Source organism: Hetaerina americana, unplaced genomic scaffold (genome assembly GCF_022747635.1).
Source record: "Hetaerina americana unplaced genomic scaffold, ioHetAmer1.1.p SCAF_1, whole genome shotgun sequence".
Lineage (NCBI taxonomy): Eukaryota > Metazoa > Arthropoda > Insecta > Odonata > Calopterygidae > Hetaerina > Hetaerina americana.
In genome coordinates, this window is record NW_027286069.1 from 1045589 (window position 1) to 1062920 (window position 17332).

At 36.6% G+C, this 17332-nt stretch overlaps 2 protein-coding genes across 2 annotated transcripts in view; one reads left to right on the forward strand and one right to left on the reverse strand.

Moving 5' to 3' along the window:
* Positions 1-7958, reverse strand: part of LOC139697892 (ras GTPase-activating-like protein IQGAP2) — a 43724-nt gene extending 35766 nt beyond the window's left edge. Inside the window, exons 1-5 of the mRNA XM_071596786.1 lie at positions 7862-7958; positions 5929-6031; positions 1867-2101; positions 1644-1788; positions 7-164 (exon numbers count right to left, since the gene is read on the reverse strand). Of these exons, the coding sequence (XP_071452887.1) occupies positions 7-164; positions 1644-1788; positions 1867-2101; positions 5929-6031; positions 7862-7904 (684 nt within the window). The 5' untranslated portion in view covers positions 7905-7958. The remainder of the gene's footprint in view (positions 1-6; positions 165-1643; positions 1789-1866; positions 2102-5928; positions 6032-7861) is intronic.
* Positions 7959-8545: 587 nt separating this feature from the next.
* PIG-O (phosphatidylinositol glycan anchor biosynthesis class O) lies at positions 8546-16402 on the forward strand. Its single transcript, XM_071584459.1, has 5 exons — positions 8546-9586; positions 9666-9736; positions 9828-11564; positions 11706-12097; positions 15899-16402. The coding sequence occupies exons 1-5, from the start codon at positions 8754-8756 to the stop codon at positions 16082-16084; spliced, it is 3219 nt and encodes a 1072-aa protein (XP_071440560.1). The 5' UTR covers positions 8546-8753; the 3' UTR covers positions 16085-16402.
* Positions 16403-17332: the final 930 nt, after the last annotated feature.

The window sequence follows — 17332 nt, forward strand, 5'->3', positions numbered from 1 at the left end:
AATTACCTGCTTCTCTATGGCTTCATTGATAGCTATGACTGCAGCATGAAGTGATGCTTCATCTCCAGCTAAGTCATTTGCAAGCATTCCACTGATTTTTTGAAACGGTGGCATTTTGATTCCATATTTTTTTAACTCCTTGCACACTGCATTTATTTCATCATCTGGAAAAAACAGCATATTAGGATTAATAAAGTGGCCAAGACAATAATGACTAATAAAATGGCAGAGCAAGGAAGATGCCTCAGATGGTAAGACACAATCATCTTTGATTTAATTAGACAAATTTTGCAGTGGAAGGCTCATTCATTTAGACTGAACAATCAGCACATTAAACTAATCTGAAAAATTCAACTGTGCTCATCTATTCACTTATTTAAGACTTCAAAACTCCCAGACCTTGCCCGGAGAAAAACCATGTTTTCCATATCCTACCCTAAAATCTAAATTAAATGAACCATGAATGAACACATTAAAAAGTATTATAAACCTTTAACAATCTCCATGCACATTCAATATAATATCATAGCAGAGAGCATGAGAGTTTGAGGGTTAATTCAACCAAATTAAAAAATAATTTTGGCCACAAATATTTATTAAGCAGTCAGTGCTTCAGGGATATTGTAATAAAAGAGCCCTATCCCAAATGAAATGGGTAAATTATGATTTATATTACCCATAGCAATTTGCAAAAGTTGTATCAACAACTAAGGAACTTCTGCACTGGTAAATTATATCTGTTGCTTTAGTTCTAATATTCTATTAACCCTAGGTTAGAGGCGAGCATCAAACCTCCCAAACTTTAGTAGGCAGCACATTTGCTGATGTACACAGGTATAGCACAAGAGGTTGTAACGACTTTAGAATAACTGCCCACAGCTCGTTCATGTTTGCCCTGAATATGCCCTGAACCCTGGATATGCTGATTTAAAATTCTTGAAAGCAATACCGAGAAAATTAAGGGAAATACAGGACAAATTTGTAATTTAAGTCTGAACTATATCAATTCCTTTATGATAATAAATGCTTTACATTGGATGAATTCATGTCCCTTTCTCTTGGTCAATGATTTTCTCCATAAATAACTCCACGAAAATGTTCTTGTTACTGCTCCTGACTCCTGCTTTTGGATTTTACTCTGCACACTTACTAATATTTTGAGATACATGCTGACTCTGACGTGTTACATACTTGTTACAAACATGTCTTATAGGAACCAATAAACATTATTACTATTTCTGATATAGGCAATAAATAATTCTGCCCAAGTTTTAACCATCTAAACATTGAGGAAATGAGCTTATCTATCCAAACTCAAATGATGACTAATACTAAAAACCTATCTGAAGGAGATTTGTCATGAGTAAGTATGCTTGTATATTGGACATATGAGAGAGATATTCAGAATATTGTACAAGTAATGATTCGCTGTGTAAAAAGCTATTCAGGATTTTACAGAGCAGTATATGTTTATCAATAAATTCTGTGCAATCATCAATTTCTTTACGACCTCAAAAATCAATGAAAAATATGCAAAATTTTGCAACATGTGGCATGAAACTACTCATTAACCCTACCTATAACTTATAATTAGGTGATAGTTTTTGAAGATGATTAAAAGTAAACAATAACTATTTAATTACCTGTAAAGTTAACTTTGCCATACAGATCTTGCATGAGTGGAGCTTTCCCAAGTTTGAAAAGATGAGTACTCAATGCATGGAGGCAATATATAAGTTTAGGTAAATTTTTTTTGTCATATACATCAGTCGTTTCAGGGTGGAAAGTCTGCAATAACATTAAAAGTGGATAAGAAATTAAGATGCAAAATAAACTGATAAAAGAAATTTATCATATAATAGTTACCTTAGGAAGACCGATAGAACACAAAGCTTTCATGAAACAAGTGATATTATCAGTATGTCTGAACTGTAAGCCTGCAATTTTGTATCTTTTCTGCTCAATGTCATACACTTTACTCAAATTTACTATTTCAGGTGAAATGAAATTCCCAAGTTTTGCAAGATAAACACCATTCCTAAGGTTTTCTTCCAATTCAGTTGTTTGGGGCAGTGTCTCCTTCAAACAGACTTCCATCCATCTGCAAAAATATAAATAGGTCATTCAAGAATGGCAACGACAATATTACTTCCTAATATGGTACCAAAGGGGATTTTGATCCCACCAAGGGCAGTGACAGTTAATAACCTTGAAAAGCAATAAAATGTAAAATTATACTGGACGATATCATTAGGGGGAAAATACAAAGTATTTTCCCCCTGTTCTTTATTTTGGTACAACCACACTTGGATTGATTCCAGAAAAGCCAACTTTTTCCCTGGGGAACAATTTCAGATAGCATTTTACTTATACAGTGCGAGCATCCTAAAATCATTCATGGACACTACGAACGACAAAGTGGAAATACAAAATAAAAGTGGCATTTATAAGTTAACATGTAAGGACTGAAGCGCTATCTACAAGGGCCAAACAGGGAGATCATTAAAATCACCAGTGGGGGCACATAAATGCTGTTTTAGGAAATGTTACCTCGCACAATCTCACTTCGCCAAGCATCTGCGGGAAGAAAATCATGGGAGCAATATCAACCAGGAACCGATACACCAAATGGACAAAGGAAGGAGGATGGACAAGTGGGAAGGGCTGGAAATTGAAAGGATTTGAAAAAGGGTCAATTGGTCAGTGAGTTATAGATGGAACCCCTCTCCCCAATCCTGGAAACATCCCTTTCCTTCGCGGAAAACCTCACTACCCCTTCCCCCCCTTACTGTGAACCCCACTAATTGCCTTTCCTGAGGCTTAACACTCCTCTTCTCCTTCCCATCAATGCCGATCACAACCCCACCTCCTTCCTCCTCTCTCACCCACCCCTTCCCCACAAGAGTGGTTTTATACATGTACATGGACCTCAAATTGAGTCATTTATACCTGATATAATTGATGGTTTCCGGCATAACTTTATGAAATCGATTCATAGTTGAAATGAAAAAATAGTAACTTTGTGATTCCACTGAAAATTCATTACAAGACGACCCGGGTTTCGACATCTGGTGATAAATTTTCAGTGGAATCACAAAGTTACTATTTTTTCATTGTACCTGATGATGATGCCTAAGTGTTGAAACTAGTAGTACCAAAAAAAAGAACAGAGGAAAAATACATTGTTCTTCATATCATAAAAAATACCGATTTTTGTATCTCTTTATAGCATATTTCATTTCTTCTCGGCCCATTTTTTTACATAAAATTTTCCTATTTAAATTATTTGATATTATTCCTTTGCTAAAATAAGTCTAATCAACTTGCATTTTTTTATTTTTTTTCCATTAAATAACTGACTCCCTCTCCATTGGGAGGTAAACTTAATGTGTCGGAAGGTCTGGCATATTCTGTTGACTCCTAGAGTAGTACTGGCTGGGGAAATACAATTGCTCCTGGTCGGGTCACTCATGTCAGATAGGTCAAAGGTTAGGAGACAGGCCTGGTCAGGAAGGTACTCAGTGCAGCATTTGTTTCTCAGAGAATCAACTGCCAAGGTGTCTGACCCCAGTGGGGCAAACATTTGAGTGATGGTGTCAAGTTAAAGAACACAATTGAGAAAGGCAACGTAACATCAGATTCAAAAGGGTAAACCAGGGGAGACAGATGAGGAAATAGATTGCACTTAGAAACACAGTATCCTGAATGAAAAGAAAGGAGAATCAAGAGACAGTGGAAAAATTAGTGTGAGTACAGGGGGATGTGTACATTATAATAATGATGGGAACATGTCAGAAAAGGAATGTATAAGGCTGCAAATGAAGCCGAAGGCAAACTAAATAAGTATAAAGGCCAAGAAAACCATGGACTACTTACAATATGATTAGGAATGTAAGCTAAGAGTTAGGAAGAAGGAAGTAAAAAGAATAAATAATAAACGGATGCAAGAGACTAATAGTGTGAAAGAAGCATGGTGGAAGATGCAGTTCAAGGATATGGAGAGTTTACAAAGGAAGGGCGAAATCAGCACGCTATGCAGAAAGGTGAAAGCACTACTGGGAAATAAGAAGGGAAAATCCGTCCACATTATTAAGGATACCAAAGGAAAATTATCAAATAAACCCACACAAATTCAGGAGAAATGGAGAGAACACACAAAGGACTTAGGTGTTAAAGCAATTATGCCAGGAGGAACATTAAACATAGAAAGAGAATAATAAGAGGATGAGGATAGCTTAGGTCCAGGCACATTTAATTGAGAGATGGAAAGGGAATTGAGATCAACTTAGGCTATCGGCATTGTTATCACCACACAACTAGTTTAGGGTTTAGGAAAACATAGAAGATACTGTTTTCAAGGATTAATTTGTAGCATTTGGGGGAGAAATTTGACTGGAAGATTTTGTCAGATCATTGTCAGCTCCTGTCCCAGAAAGGGGAGAGGCAGCCCTAGGTGAGAACAATGTATAGAACAATAAGCTTGATATCACACGTAGTTAATATGGTACTATGATCATCAATAAGAGGATGAAGAGGAAGGAAAATGATATCTTATGGGCTAATCAGTTTGGTTTCACAAAGGGCAGACAAACACCCTGTGCCAGAGAAATTATGCGGTCACTAATAGAAAGGAACATAGAAAATGCCAGCCTTGGTGGCGGTGGGGTAACATCTGCCAATGTTCTGCCAATCCAAAGGTCGCAAGTTTGAAACCTTACTGGGTGGGTTTTCCTCCACCTAGGGGCTTGCGTGTTTGTAATTGTCTCCATTGTTTTCACTGTTAATAGTCTGATGTAAAGACCAAAATTTACTGTTTCCGGACTAAGGCTAAATAAATAAATACAACCAGGATGCATTTGCTAAATTCTTTGATTCTGAGACGGTGCTTAATAGAGTGCATTGGGTAGGATTAATGACCATATTGGAGAAAATGGGAGTTCATTGGAGGGATAGGAGACTTGTACCTGTCTGTACATGTCTCCGACTGCTCAGGTGATAGCGGGGGATGGAGAGCCCAGATGGGCCTTGTTACTAAGAGGAGTAAGGCAGGATTTATTATCACCTGCACTGTTCAACATATATGTGGAAAAAATGATTAAAGAGGCATGGGAAGAACTGGAGGTCGGAATGAAAGTCGATGGGTGGTTCATAAAATCAGTTAAATAAACAGATAATCAAGCTTTAGTTTGCTCTGCGTGAAATTTCAAAATAATGTTCTTTGCCAGCAACTTAGCCAATGCATCAGAGAGGGATGTGGATCAGAGGAAGTCACTTATTCACTTATGGAAAGTAATTAAGAAGTACTATCTTATGAAATAAAATACAAATTATGAATGAAAGATTATGATACAATAATTGACACAACCTAGTGATGTTGAGGGTGACCAGGATCGACCAGATTTTATTCCAGGCTCTTGGGTCAGTGCCTGAATGCTCGAGGGGATCGAGATGGTGCGGGGGCTAACGTGCTGGCTTCCCACCCTGAGGGCGCGGGTTCAAATCCCGGCGGTGTTGAATATTTTTCAGAGGTATCTCGATCCCTACTTGAGGTGCTTTGTGGAGGGCACTTTGAGTGAGTACGCCGTCCGTCGGATGGGACGTTAAATTGCGGACCCCTTGGCGCCTTTCGTAAAGAGTAGGCTAATGCCGACGCCGGGTTTCTCTCCACCCTTCATCCTTTCCTGTCCATCCCCTATGGCGCAAATGACCTCAGCTGTCGGTCGCCTCCCCTCAAAACTACTACTACTGAATGCTCGACTCACTACACAACTGTTCCATTGAAAATAGTACAATGTAATTAGGTCAACATGGTAATTTAATGTTTTTAATTTGAACTCACAGATGCAGGATATCTGTTTCAGTTTGCTGTATGAAAGAGTATTAAATAATATATCTGGCAAACAGTGTAAAATCAAACTCAAGACTTACTTCTTGGCTTCCTCTAGGTGACATAAATACTGATATGCAATATTTTTTTGGCGTTCTTCATCCATTTCCTCAGCTGACTGTCGCAGATCACCATTGGAAGTGCCTAATAAGAGATCAATTGCGGTAGTAAAATAACATAGAAGTAAAAGTACATCTACATAATACCCCACAAGCCACCGCAATGGCGTGTGGTGGGGGTATTAGGTCACCACCCATAAAAGGGAGCAAAATCACACGCAAAATCAACACATCCATGCAAACCTATACCCACAGTGGCGTATGCATTCATGCAAAAATCCTTTCAACTTACGCACATGCAAATGCATAAACTATCAACTAACAAATAATTGCACCTTAGGATACAGTAAAAAATTTATCCAATAATGTGCAAGCAAGAATTTTAATAGTAAGAAGGCGAAATTCCACTGCCACATGGACATATAACATGCAACATATCACAGTCTCCTCCCCTAAGGACACAGGTAGGGAATGTAATAAGTACAAAAAGGATTATAAAACTTCATCTTTTGGATGCCATAGTTCATTAGGTGTTCACCAACCACAGTTATTAACCTGAAAGTAGTGATGGTAGAGTTCACCTAATACTAAGCCCTATACGGTACGTGAAATTCACATATCAGGGTAGGGGGGCCACTTCCCTTCCCAGAGCTGCCTTTTGTTTCCCAGGAGGATGTGACACCCGAAAAATCTCAAAGCTTTGGTGATGCTGAGAGTACTCAGACACGTCTAAGAATCGAAACCTGAGCCTCCGGTCAGTAGCGCAGCGCTCAACCCACCGGACTACCACATCCCTTATTAGGTGTTAACAAATTCCAAAATTAAAAATTGTGGCTAAAATAAATTTAATTTTTTCTTCCGGCATATTTTTCATCCTTAGTGAAATTATTCCATAGTCCTACGTTTCTAGAACACGCATGGAGTTAACAATTATCTTGTTACATGAAGATTATATCAGATGCCTAGGTAATAGGAATAATATGAAAAAGGTAACCCTCGGACAACATGAGCAAAATTTAGGAATTGTAAGGATGCAATCCAAGAAGTAGAACTTTCCGTAGCAGTAAGGTTATACATAATAATTATAATTACAAATAAAATCGAACATTTTATTGGAAATACTTATGATAGCTATGGTTACGTAATGCCATGTCAGTCTTCAAGACAAATGAGTTACTTATGACAGTATTAAAGAGGAAACAGGATAAGATACTGTGTGGGAATTATTAGCCTTTCCCCATTGAAAAGGCGAGGTAGGGAAAGAATTTCATTAATATGGTTCATCTTTTATGAAAATTGAGAGTTTTCAGTGCACTTCCCCGATGGCTAACATTTCAGTTTTCTCGACGTCAGGGAGTAATAATCTGTTGTAATTTTATACTCGGATGAACTATATCAATAGGTTACACGAACTAACACTACTACACCTCATTCGAGACGCTATGGAAGTATGCCGCAACACGCATGACCGCATTCTGGATTTAATTGTTTTCGACGGCTCACGTTGGAATTATCACATTACATATGTATCTTCCTAACAACTTTGGATGTCGTCGCGGTATTTAAATGACGTCCCCTAAAGACAAGTATTTTGGATACAAATATTTAATTTCTATCACATTCCTAGATTACTAATAATCTTGTCCACGAGCTGGAAAACTTTAATTTTGTAAACATTATCGCCCACAACGATTATAAGTTTTCCTCTACTCAAGGATTCCTAATTTCCGGTTTCTCATATCATCCATATTTACTAGTAAATAATGGTGTTTAACAAGGAGATTATATATATAAAGTGGGGCCAGAACTAGATTCAAGACATCAAGAATGCCTACATATGACAACGGCACATCTGTTGATACGGGATTAAGCGTTTCAATTAAGTAAAGCATTTCAAGCAATAAAAAGAACTCACCATTTTGAAACACCTGCAGGTGATTGAATTCAGTCTTCTCCATTATCGAGTCGTAAAATTTGTATTAGGAGAAAAAGTTGCAGGTATTCATTAGTTCCCGACCGTTCATCATAACAAAAGCCGGAATATTTGAAAACATGCGTCACTTTAACCGCCAAAACACAACACAGCTTAGCCAACATAAAAAATATCAAGCTCACCTGCAACAGGTGAACAGGTGTAAGCATTGTTGCCAGAAGTACAATATCTGTCGCTCTAATTTGAATTACATCTATCGATTTCATGCTTGATTGGCAATACCAAAACAATTGCCAATTCCGACTCCCTTATATTTGACCAACTTAGACATTTTTAAAGGCAATACATATTTCGAAGCATTTTCTCACGCGGTAACATTCCACTTAAGAGACATATCATAAAATGATATCCTTATTTATTCAAGATGAATCATCATCACCTAATACAACCCATTGAAACTGCACTTTGCTTGCTTCGTTATGCTCGAGGTGGAAATCCGGTCATAAAAGGATTGTTTACCAAGGAATTTACCTGGTTGGTATTACCGACTGGCGCTTATTAGTAGTCTGTTGTTACAGCGAACCAGTGATCGGGAGTGGAGGGTGCGAGGAAGTGTGACTGAAGTGAAACCGGCTGCTCCTATCATCACATACGACTAGTGTGGTTGTTTTCTATTGATGGTTGAAAACCAATTTGAAGTAATACAGATAGAGAGATATTTATTTTCAATATTCCTTGAAAATCTGTGCGTAAGGGTGTCTTACGGCAAGTGCTCAATGAGGTCCTCCCTTTATAAACAAATGCCGGATATGGGTATTTATTCTTATGATCATAGTTAAAATTGACTAAACTGTGGTGCAGGACAGAATGTAAAATGGCAAGGGCGTGGAAATATATCATTATTACCCTGTGGATTTATTTTTTGATTTTTTCCTCAATATTTTTGTTTTTACGGGGATTTCTATTGAAAAGGGATGTTTTCACGGACAAGGCGATGTGTGTCCCAACGGAGACGTTCGAATTATCTATTCAGCAAGAAAAGCCGTTTCCCCTTCCAAAATTTGACAATAATATCGTGCACCATTCTGGTTTTATTGGAGATATTTTGAAGAATTCTACCCTGTGTGTACCTACTCATTCAAAAGTAATTATTATGATAGTTGATGCACTTAGGCATGATTTTATTCAATTTAACGAAAGTCTTAACGAGTCAGAAACTCTGGCGTATCAAAATAAGGTTCCTGTAATTCATGAACTTCTTCAGAATAAGCCCCGTAATTCACGAGTTTTTAAGTTCGTGGCTGACCCACCTACTACCACTATGCAAAGGCTGAAAGGAATTACGACTGGCAGTTTACCAACTTTTGTAGATGTTGGTTCAAATTTTGCCACTGCAGAAATAAATGAAGATAATCTAATCGACCAGCTGGTGGCTCAGAACTTTAGCATCGTTTTCATGGGCGATGATACTTGGACTGGACTCTACCCAAAGAGATTTATGAGGGAGTTCGCATATCCATCATTTAACGTGTGGGATTTGGACACTGTGGACAACGGAGTTACGTACCATTTAATTCCAGAAATTAACAGTAAGGATTGGAAGCTTCTTATAGCTCACTTTCTAGGAGTGGATCATTGCGGTCACAAGTATGGGCCTTATCACCCAGAGATGAGTAGAAAATTAAAAGAAGTCAACTCTGCCATTAGGTGATCTCCCTGTCTAAGGAGTTCTGGTATTTTAAATATTATCAGCCCTTTTAAAATTCATTTTTTTGTTCAATTTCAGACGTATAGTAGATGTAATGGATGAAGATACAGTGCTATTTGTCATGGGAGACCATGGGATGACGTCTACAGGTTAGGGTTAATTTTAATTCATACCATATACCTTCAGTTAAATGATATATTAACATAAATGGACACCCTACATCTTGCAAAAACTTTTTAGGTGATCATGGTGGAGACAGCAGGGATGAAGTCACCGCCGCTCTGTTTGTGTATTCTCCTGCTCCTCTCATCCCAAGTGATCTTGTGGAAAAGGTTGACTCTGTCAGCCAAATAGACTTAGTTCCAACACTTTCTATTATATTAGGAGTCCCCATTCCTTTCGCCAACTTGGGTAATGTCATTACCGAAACACTGCCATTAACGGAAGGAGGGAATTCCAGTGACATTTGGAAATATGCCCTTGTGGCTTTGTGGAGAAACGCACTTCAAGTAAATGAATATTTGACTTTCTATTCAGAGAAGTCACATCAATTTTCCCAAGAAAAACTTCAAACCATCCTAAATAAATTCGAGTGGCTGTCTCAACGAGTCGATGGTGTTTCTAATCTTGAAGAATTTCAATTGTTTTCCAAAGCTCTTAAAGAATATTTTTTACTTGCAAGAAATATGTGTTCTGAAATATGGGTTCAATTCGATGAAGTCTTGATGGTTTCAGGTCTCTGTTTTATGGTAATTTTTGTTCTTTCCATACTGTATATAGTTGAGGGAGTACCAATGGATAAAATGGAGCCGATTATTAATACTAGTAGCTCAATTTTGGCATTTATATTTCTAGTTTCCTTGTGTTCGAGCTATCTTTTAAACCAATTAAGAGTAGTGGAACGTTTTGAAATCGCATTTTGCTATTTAGCATGTCTATTGTCCACATTGCCAATTTTGGTTATGATTTCAAAAGTGTCAATTGGCCACATTTTTGCAAAATTGAAATCAAAAGATAATTTTTCAATGGCAATGAGATTAGTATTTCTATCATCGTCCTTTGGATATTTTTCCAATAGCTATGTGGTTGAAGATTCCACTGTACTGTCATTTAATCTTATATCTGTTTCATTAATTGTTTTATGTTTTTCAAGTAGTATCAAAGATTTAACAAAACAGAGACCTGATAAAAATAGATTGTTGTATAAGGGAATGTCTATAAAACCAAAAGTTATGCTCTTGACCCTACTATTTGCTTTAATTATAAGACTGTCACACCATTATTGGAGATGTCGTGAGGAACAGATGTGGTGCATTAATTCAGAGTGGTTGAAATTTCCCACCTCGGCAGTGTTCAGCATTTATGGCTTGCAATACTTTTACACATTGATCTACTTGGCATTGTTAGTCACTGTTTTTCGTATGTGGCTTAGAAGCAGTGGCAATTTAGTCGGATTCTCATTTACTGTTTCTGTTGTGCGCTATGTTCCAACTGTCATTGTCATATGCATATCAGCATTTTGGATACTACAAGGTCTTCCTAAAAACACTAAATACAGCTTGAAACCCTGGCAAATACAAGTTTGGCCATCAGTTATATTTTTCCTTCTTGGAATCAGTATTTTTAGACTCTATGTTAATCCACTCAGTGTTTATTTGCTTCCAAGGACAAAAGTGACCATGGATGGAGTTTATGGACAAGATAATATCATACCTCACCTTTTCAATCAGATTAAGGAATCTCTGGACCGAAGGAACAGAGAGAAATCTCTCAGCTCCCAAAAAGACTTTCCAGTTGTGTATGGATTAGCCACTGTGTACAGTGCTGCAGTAATAATTTTTAGCCTCTTCATTTTGTTGTTCATCAGTTTATTACTTGGAGACAGCCTTGCACCATCAACAGCACTAATGCTTGTGGCTAGCATTCTTGTCCTTGCTATCCAGACAGTTTTCCAACATGAAAGAATTGTGATGTCCAGTGAGTATATTTCCTCTATATTTAAATATATTTTAATATATATATACGTTATTTATAAATTATAAATATAAGTTCTTGGATGTCATCCATTGTTCTTAGTGCTCCACTGCATTATTCTGATCTGCCTCCTCCTTCTCTCAGCTCAACTTTTCAGTGTTCCATGGTCGACAATTTTGTGGTGGGCCCTTCTCAGCTCATACTTCTTCTATGCCACTGGACATCAGCCAACTTTCCCCTCCATCCAGTGGGATGCAGCTTTTGTGGGAGCTGGTGGTCAACTTGGAAGTTACATTGTGCCAGCAATCCTAATAGTGATGAATACCTTTGCTTCCCAGTTCTGGTTTGCCTTAATACTCCCCTTGCTCATTATTTCTCCATTCACCCTTGTTGTTATGTTTCCAAATTTTATTAAAAAAGATGGGATTCGTGGCGAAATGAAACGTGGAGAGCTGGTTTTGTATGAGAAAGAAGGCCTATTCCACCATGGACTCTTTATATTGTGCTCCAAGTATGTTATGTTTCAAGGACTCAGGGTGAGTTAAAGTTTGATTATCTATGAAACTGCATGCACATACAATGTATAGTGTTTCAGAAAATGTAAAGTTTAAATATTCATATGATCTTTTTTAATGTCATACTTATTAAAGATTTTTAGGTTTTCTGGATTGTGATTAGAATCATGCCAGTGTCTCTAATTCTCTGCTGAAGACTTCATTGGTGTCAATGATTCACGCATCCTGACCAAGTCTCCACCAGAGGACTAGAAATAGAGCTGTTATTCATAATGCAGAAAACCCAATATTTTTATAATTTGTTTATCCTGACCCTGCCACGAAGGGATTAAAATTATACCGCAACCACCCTGTAAATTACACTACCGTAATAGTAAACGCAAATTAATAACTGCTTTCCTTGACCTGAGTCCTAAACTGAAATATGTAATTTACAATTACTTATCAATAGAAATTTCTCATTTAATATGATATCTTGAATGGTGACTTACCAAACTTTTCTAAATAAATGCAATGTCAATCCTAATTATGTAGCAGTCAGTTGTTTGGAAAGTAATATGATATCCCAATGTAACCAGGCCATACCAACGTATCAGAAAATTGTATGGTTGTGTGCGTATTCCATATGAACATGACATTCACTTTATACTGACAATGCAAAGTAGGTAAATAACTTCCAAGAAACTGCGGGAGGTGCCGCAGCAGTAACTTTTAACAGAGTCATCCACTAAATGTGCATTTCAATGCAACAATTCCAGGGTGTAAAAATCATTCGCCTTGGCCGGGATCCCGATCAAGGCGAATGATTTTTACACTCTGGAATTGTTGCATAGATGAATAACATTTTGTACTAAGAGGTTGATTCCAGTTTTCTTCAATTTAGTCATTAGTAATTCAGATGGACAACATATGGATGTATGCATTTATGTGTGTGCACCCAAAGCTACAAAGATGTGACAGTCAATGGCTAGAGGTGAAGTTAGAAGGGATAAAAATGTAAATTAGGGCTCAAAGTTGAAATTGTTATGCCTCTGTTAAGAAGCATTTTTTAGACTTCTTTAAGAGGAAAGAGATGTTGAATCACCACTCCTAGTTTGCACACACATGATAGGGCAACATACATGCCTGTACATGGGTCACAAAGTGAGACAAATATTGGTCTTGTCTATGATCATATTCTCATGGTGGAGGCAATGTAGAAAGGAACAAGGACCCCAAATATGTTGAAAAATTAATAATTATATGTGTGACATGATTCTGAGACCAAGGGATGTGGTCCAGCATTCAACCAAATTCTCCCTTTGTAGTCGAGGAATCCTCATAGCCTTGGCAAAATCAGTTACCTAGCCTCTGTTAGAAGTTTTAAGTAAAATAAATTAGTTAAAATTAAGCATTTAAGGAAGTTGTAAGAACTATGTACATCTGTTTTAACTACTCATTATACATCTCAATTCTCCAACCTTTTTTGGTGAGAATATCAATATGTCATCCTCAAATTTTTGTATTTCTAAAAGTGTCTTCAGCAGTGAATTTCTATATTCAGCAATTTAAGTTGAAATAGCATCTATTGGCTTTGGGTTATCCAAAGTTAATTTCTTATTCTCTTTTTACAATGTAACAAATCCTGAACGGAAGAACTTGATAAGGAAATATTCAGAAGTAATTTGCATGTGTATGCATTACAAATAAAATGTCACATAGCCTCAGGGAACATAAATATTGGTTGAGTTCAAACACTACTTTTCTTCATGTGAGGATTAAAGTGGGCCACAAAATGTTCACTCCTTAAATGGCCTATGCCAAGAAAACCCTAATAGCTTAATTTAAGTAAGATATATGGCCGTCCTCAGAAAGATACTTCAAATTGTTATAATTGTTTGGTCTAAAAGGCTCAAGAGTTGTAGTTTTGCAACATCACTGTGTCTATTGGAGATATTCTGGCTTAAATACATGCATAATTTTGTAAATTGTCAATAGGATGCCTTTCTATCTCCTCTCTAAGAACTTGTCTACCTGCTCCTAGACCATGAAGGTCCCTCTTTCACTTCTAAATGTAAAGTATTATAAAGTAAGTAAAGTCATTAAGTTCCTTATTGTAGTAGAAATGTCCATTACCTTTTTGCTTCATTTGAAATAAAATATCAGAATGGATCACTTCATATGAATAGGAAAAAAATTGAATTGAATGTCTTTTTAAAAAGAACTGTTTAAGCCTCAAGCTGGAACAATGATCGTAATTCCATTCATAATTTTCATGTTCAGAAAAAAATGTTGCTCTCATTCTTGGTAGCTTCATCGGTTGCTATCTCCACAAGATAGGTTTTGGGAATTTCTTTTTTTATTTTACTTGGTCTTGAATTAGGCCACTTTATATGTCACCATAGAATACAAAATACTGTATGTTTGTTGGTGCTCTTTTAATGAAATGTGAAATGGCTGCTTCATTTAAGTGTTGCCCAATAATTCCCCCATTTGAAGATAATGCAGTCCTCTAAAAACCTTGGCTATGCTGATAGAGGAATTAATTCTGTAAAAGTAGCCTCTAATGCCCGCAACATAATAATATATATTTGTGAATCATCTTTAACAAGGAGGCTAAAATCTGCAAGTACTAAACAGAATTGAGTATCATATTTCTGTCGTTTCAAGTCAAATATCATGAGAATCCCTATTCTACTTCTACAAGCTGGTTGATTACAGCCCTGCACTCTTCCATCCGTTATGGTTTCCCTCTTTTCCTGATAGATTTCCCACCTAGCATCCCCCTTTACTTTGTTCCTTGTAATTCCTCATTGGACCTTTTAATTTTCCTTTGATTTTCTTAGCATTCATTATGTCTGAAACTATGCCCATTCTACTTGCCTTTTTCTTTTCCTGCTCCTCTCCCCATATTTCCAGAATGTTCTTCTCCATCTGCCTCTCCAATCGTCCATGTCTCTCAACCATAGAGTGTTATCCTTTACATTATTGCTTTCACCTATAGCTTCTTCCTTTGTAAGCAACTTTGAGCAAAGTAATTCACGATAAATCCCTTCTTAGCTTGAAATAATCCCTATTTCATATCTGTCAAGCTTCTTCCATCCCATGTTTTCCTTCCCACATAGGTGAAATATTCCTCTTCTGATTTCTCCCTTCATTGTGAAACGTATGGCCGCATCTCTCTTATGCAAACTATGATTTTAATCTTCTTCATGCAATTTCATATAATACCTTTCAAGTACTTCATCCATTGTGCTCCGAAATCTCTGGAGGTCCACTGGATTCTCTGCTATTATGTGATTTCACCTGTGAAATGAAGTGCATTAATTTCTTCTTAGTTGCTGTAGATTCTTCTTGCCAACTGCCCGAAGTACTTTGAAATTTGTTGGAAAAAATAAACTTGGCAAAATATTCAGTGGCTATTCAGTTTCTGTATGGTCAATGCATTGCAGTTGCTATGCAACCGGTTTTCATTGCTCTTCGCTCCTTACAACTTAATTTGCCTGATCTAAATGCTACTCAAGGGCATTTAATTAAATCTGTTCTCCACTTTTAATGACAAAATATACAAAAAATTCTAATTGTTCAGATCTTTAGAAATACCATACAAGCATTACCTACAAAATCTACTCATCATTCAAAAGCTTCTCGATTAATCACCTGCTCAGGAAAGACCTCATGCTCCACGGCTAACAGCAGCCTTTCCCTACTCTTTATTAGGGCTCTTTGACCTTGTATAGTTCTATTACTAATCCTTCTAGAAATGATAGCCATCATCAGCATTGCCAGGAACTCCATGCTTGTTCAGTAAAAACCCTAAGCAATTTATTAATCTATTTTCAGGTACTTTTGTGCATGGCAGCTGCTGCTCTTCATCGTCGCCATTTGATGGTTTGGAAGATATTTGCACCAAAAATCATTTTTGAAAGTATAAGTCTATTTATTAGTATGTTTGGAGTGTTTCTTGGTTATACGCTAGTCTTAAGAGTGACAAAAGTGTTGAAAGTGATGATGAGAAAATTAGAATAAGTATTCCAATTTTACAGCTCAATTAGAACCATTGAAATCCAACTTTGTGAGTGGGAACATGGTTTGATAAATGATATGGAAAAGAAATGAAATTTTTTATGCAGTTTCGAAATATTTGTTCAAGATAGTAATTATAGCTCATTTTCACAGTACCATATGATGCGGACACTTAAGTGCAATAATTACAGAGAATATAATTAAATATAAGCCATAAATAGTGTATCAGTGTGAGAACAAGTGATGGAACTGAACAATTCTAGAGCCAGTTACCTTTCCTGGCTGTCATTTTGTGAAACCAACACTAGTAGAAATAAAGATAAATATATAAACTTGAATTTTTTTCAAAATTATTATTGCACTTACCCCTCCCTCCACGAGGACTGCAGTCTTGACATGGATTCAGAGAATTATCAGAGTATATTATGGTAAGTCACAGATTTAGGAAAGTTATCATCAGTTCACACAGATTTCCAGGAGCTTATGCAGGTTCTGATAAAAATTTGGTACTCATGATGTGTAAAATCAAATTCAAGAGGATAAAAGAAAACCATGAATGAAACAATAGGAAAAGGAAGTAGGAGAGGGTTGAGGAAGTTCAAGTATCTCTTTCGAAGAAAATATTTTATCTCTTTGTAACAAATTGAACTCCATATGCTATCTTTTATGACAACTTAGACAAACAACTACCTAAACAATGCTATTGTATGTCTATTATGGTGAACTCTACTCATACTTTATTAATAGTATGTATTCCCTCTGGGGATATTCTTACGTATCACAACATGTTTTAAGCTGCAAATAAGAGCAGTGAGAAATGTCTCTGGGAAACCAAATAATTCCCTATGCTTGCCAATTTTCAAGGACCTTAAATCACTTCCTCTACCATGGATTTATATTCTAAGCTTAAGTACTAAGATAAAAGAAATATCACTGAACAGTGACGTGCATGGTTATAACCCAAGAGGTACTAAATATTTGAATTAAAAATGTGTAAGAACCGAAGCCTCACAAGGTGGACCCCAAGAAATTGGTGTGCAATGTTTAATAATTTTCCTCAATCATTGAAAGAAATTGAATGTGATGGTAATTTTATAGGGAAACTTAGGGAATACCTGCTATAGGAGAAGTTCTATTCGGAGAAAGAATCTGTAGTGTGTCCTTTTGTAAATTTTTACATATTTCTTTATGGTTGGATGTGATTTTTACATATTGCTATGTAGTTAGTTGTAATTTTTAACTCTTTCTAGT

What these genes read in the sequence shown, in the direction of transcription:
- PIG-O (XM_071584459.1), top strand. Translation starts at nt 8,754, where the DNA reads ATGGCAAGGGCGTGGAAATATATCATTATTACCCTGTGGATTTATTTT. An exon ending in CCATGGGATGACGTCTACAG is followed by an intron (nt 9,737 to 9,827) that starts GTTAGGGTTAAT and finishes AAAACTTTTTAG; the next exon opens with GTGATCATGGTGGAGACAGC. An exon ending in TGAAAGAATTGTGATGTCCA is followed by an intron (nt 11,565 to 11,705) that starts GTGAGTATATTT and finishes TCCTTCTCTCAG; the next exon opens with CTCAACTTTTCAGTGTTCCA.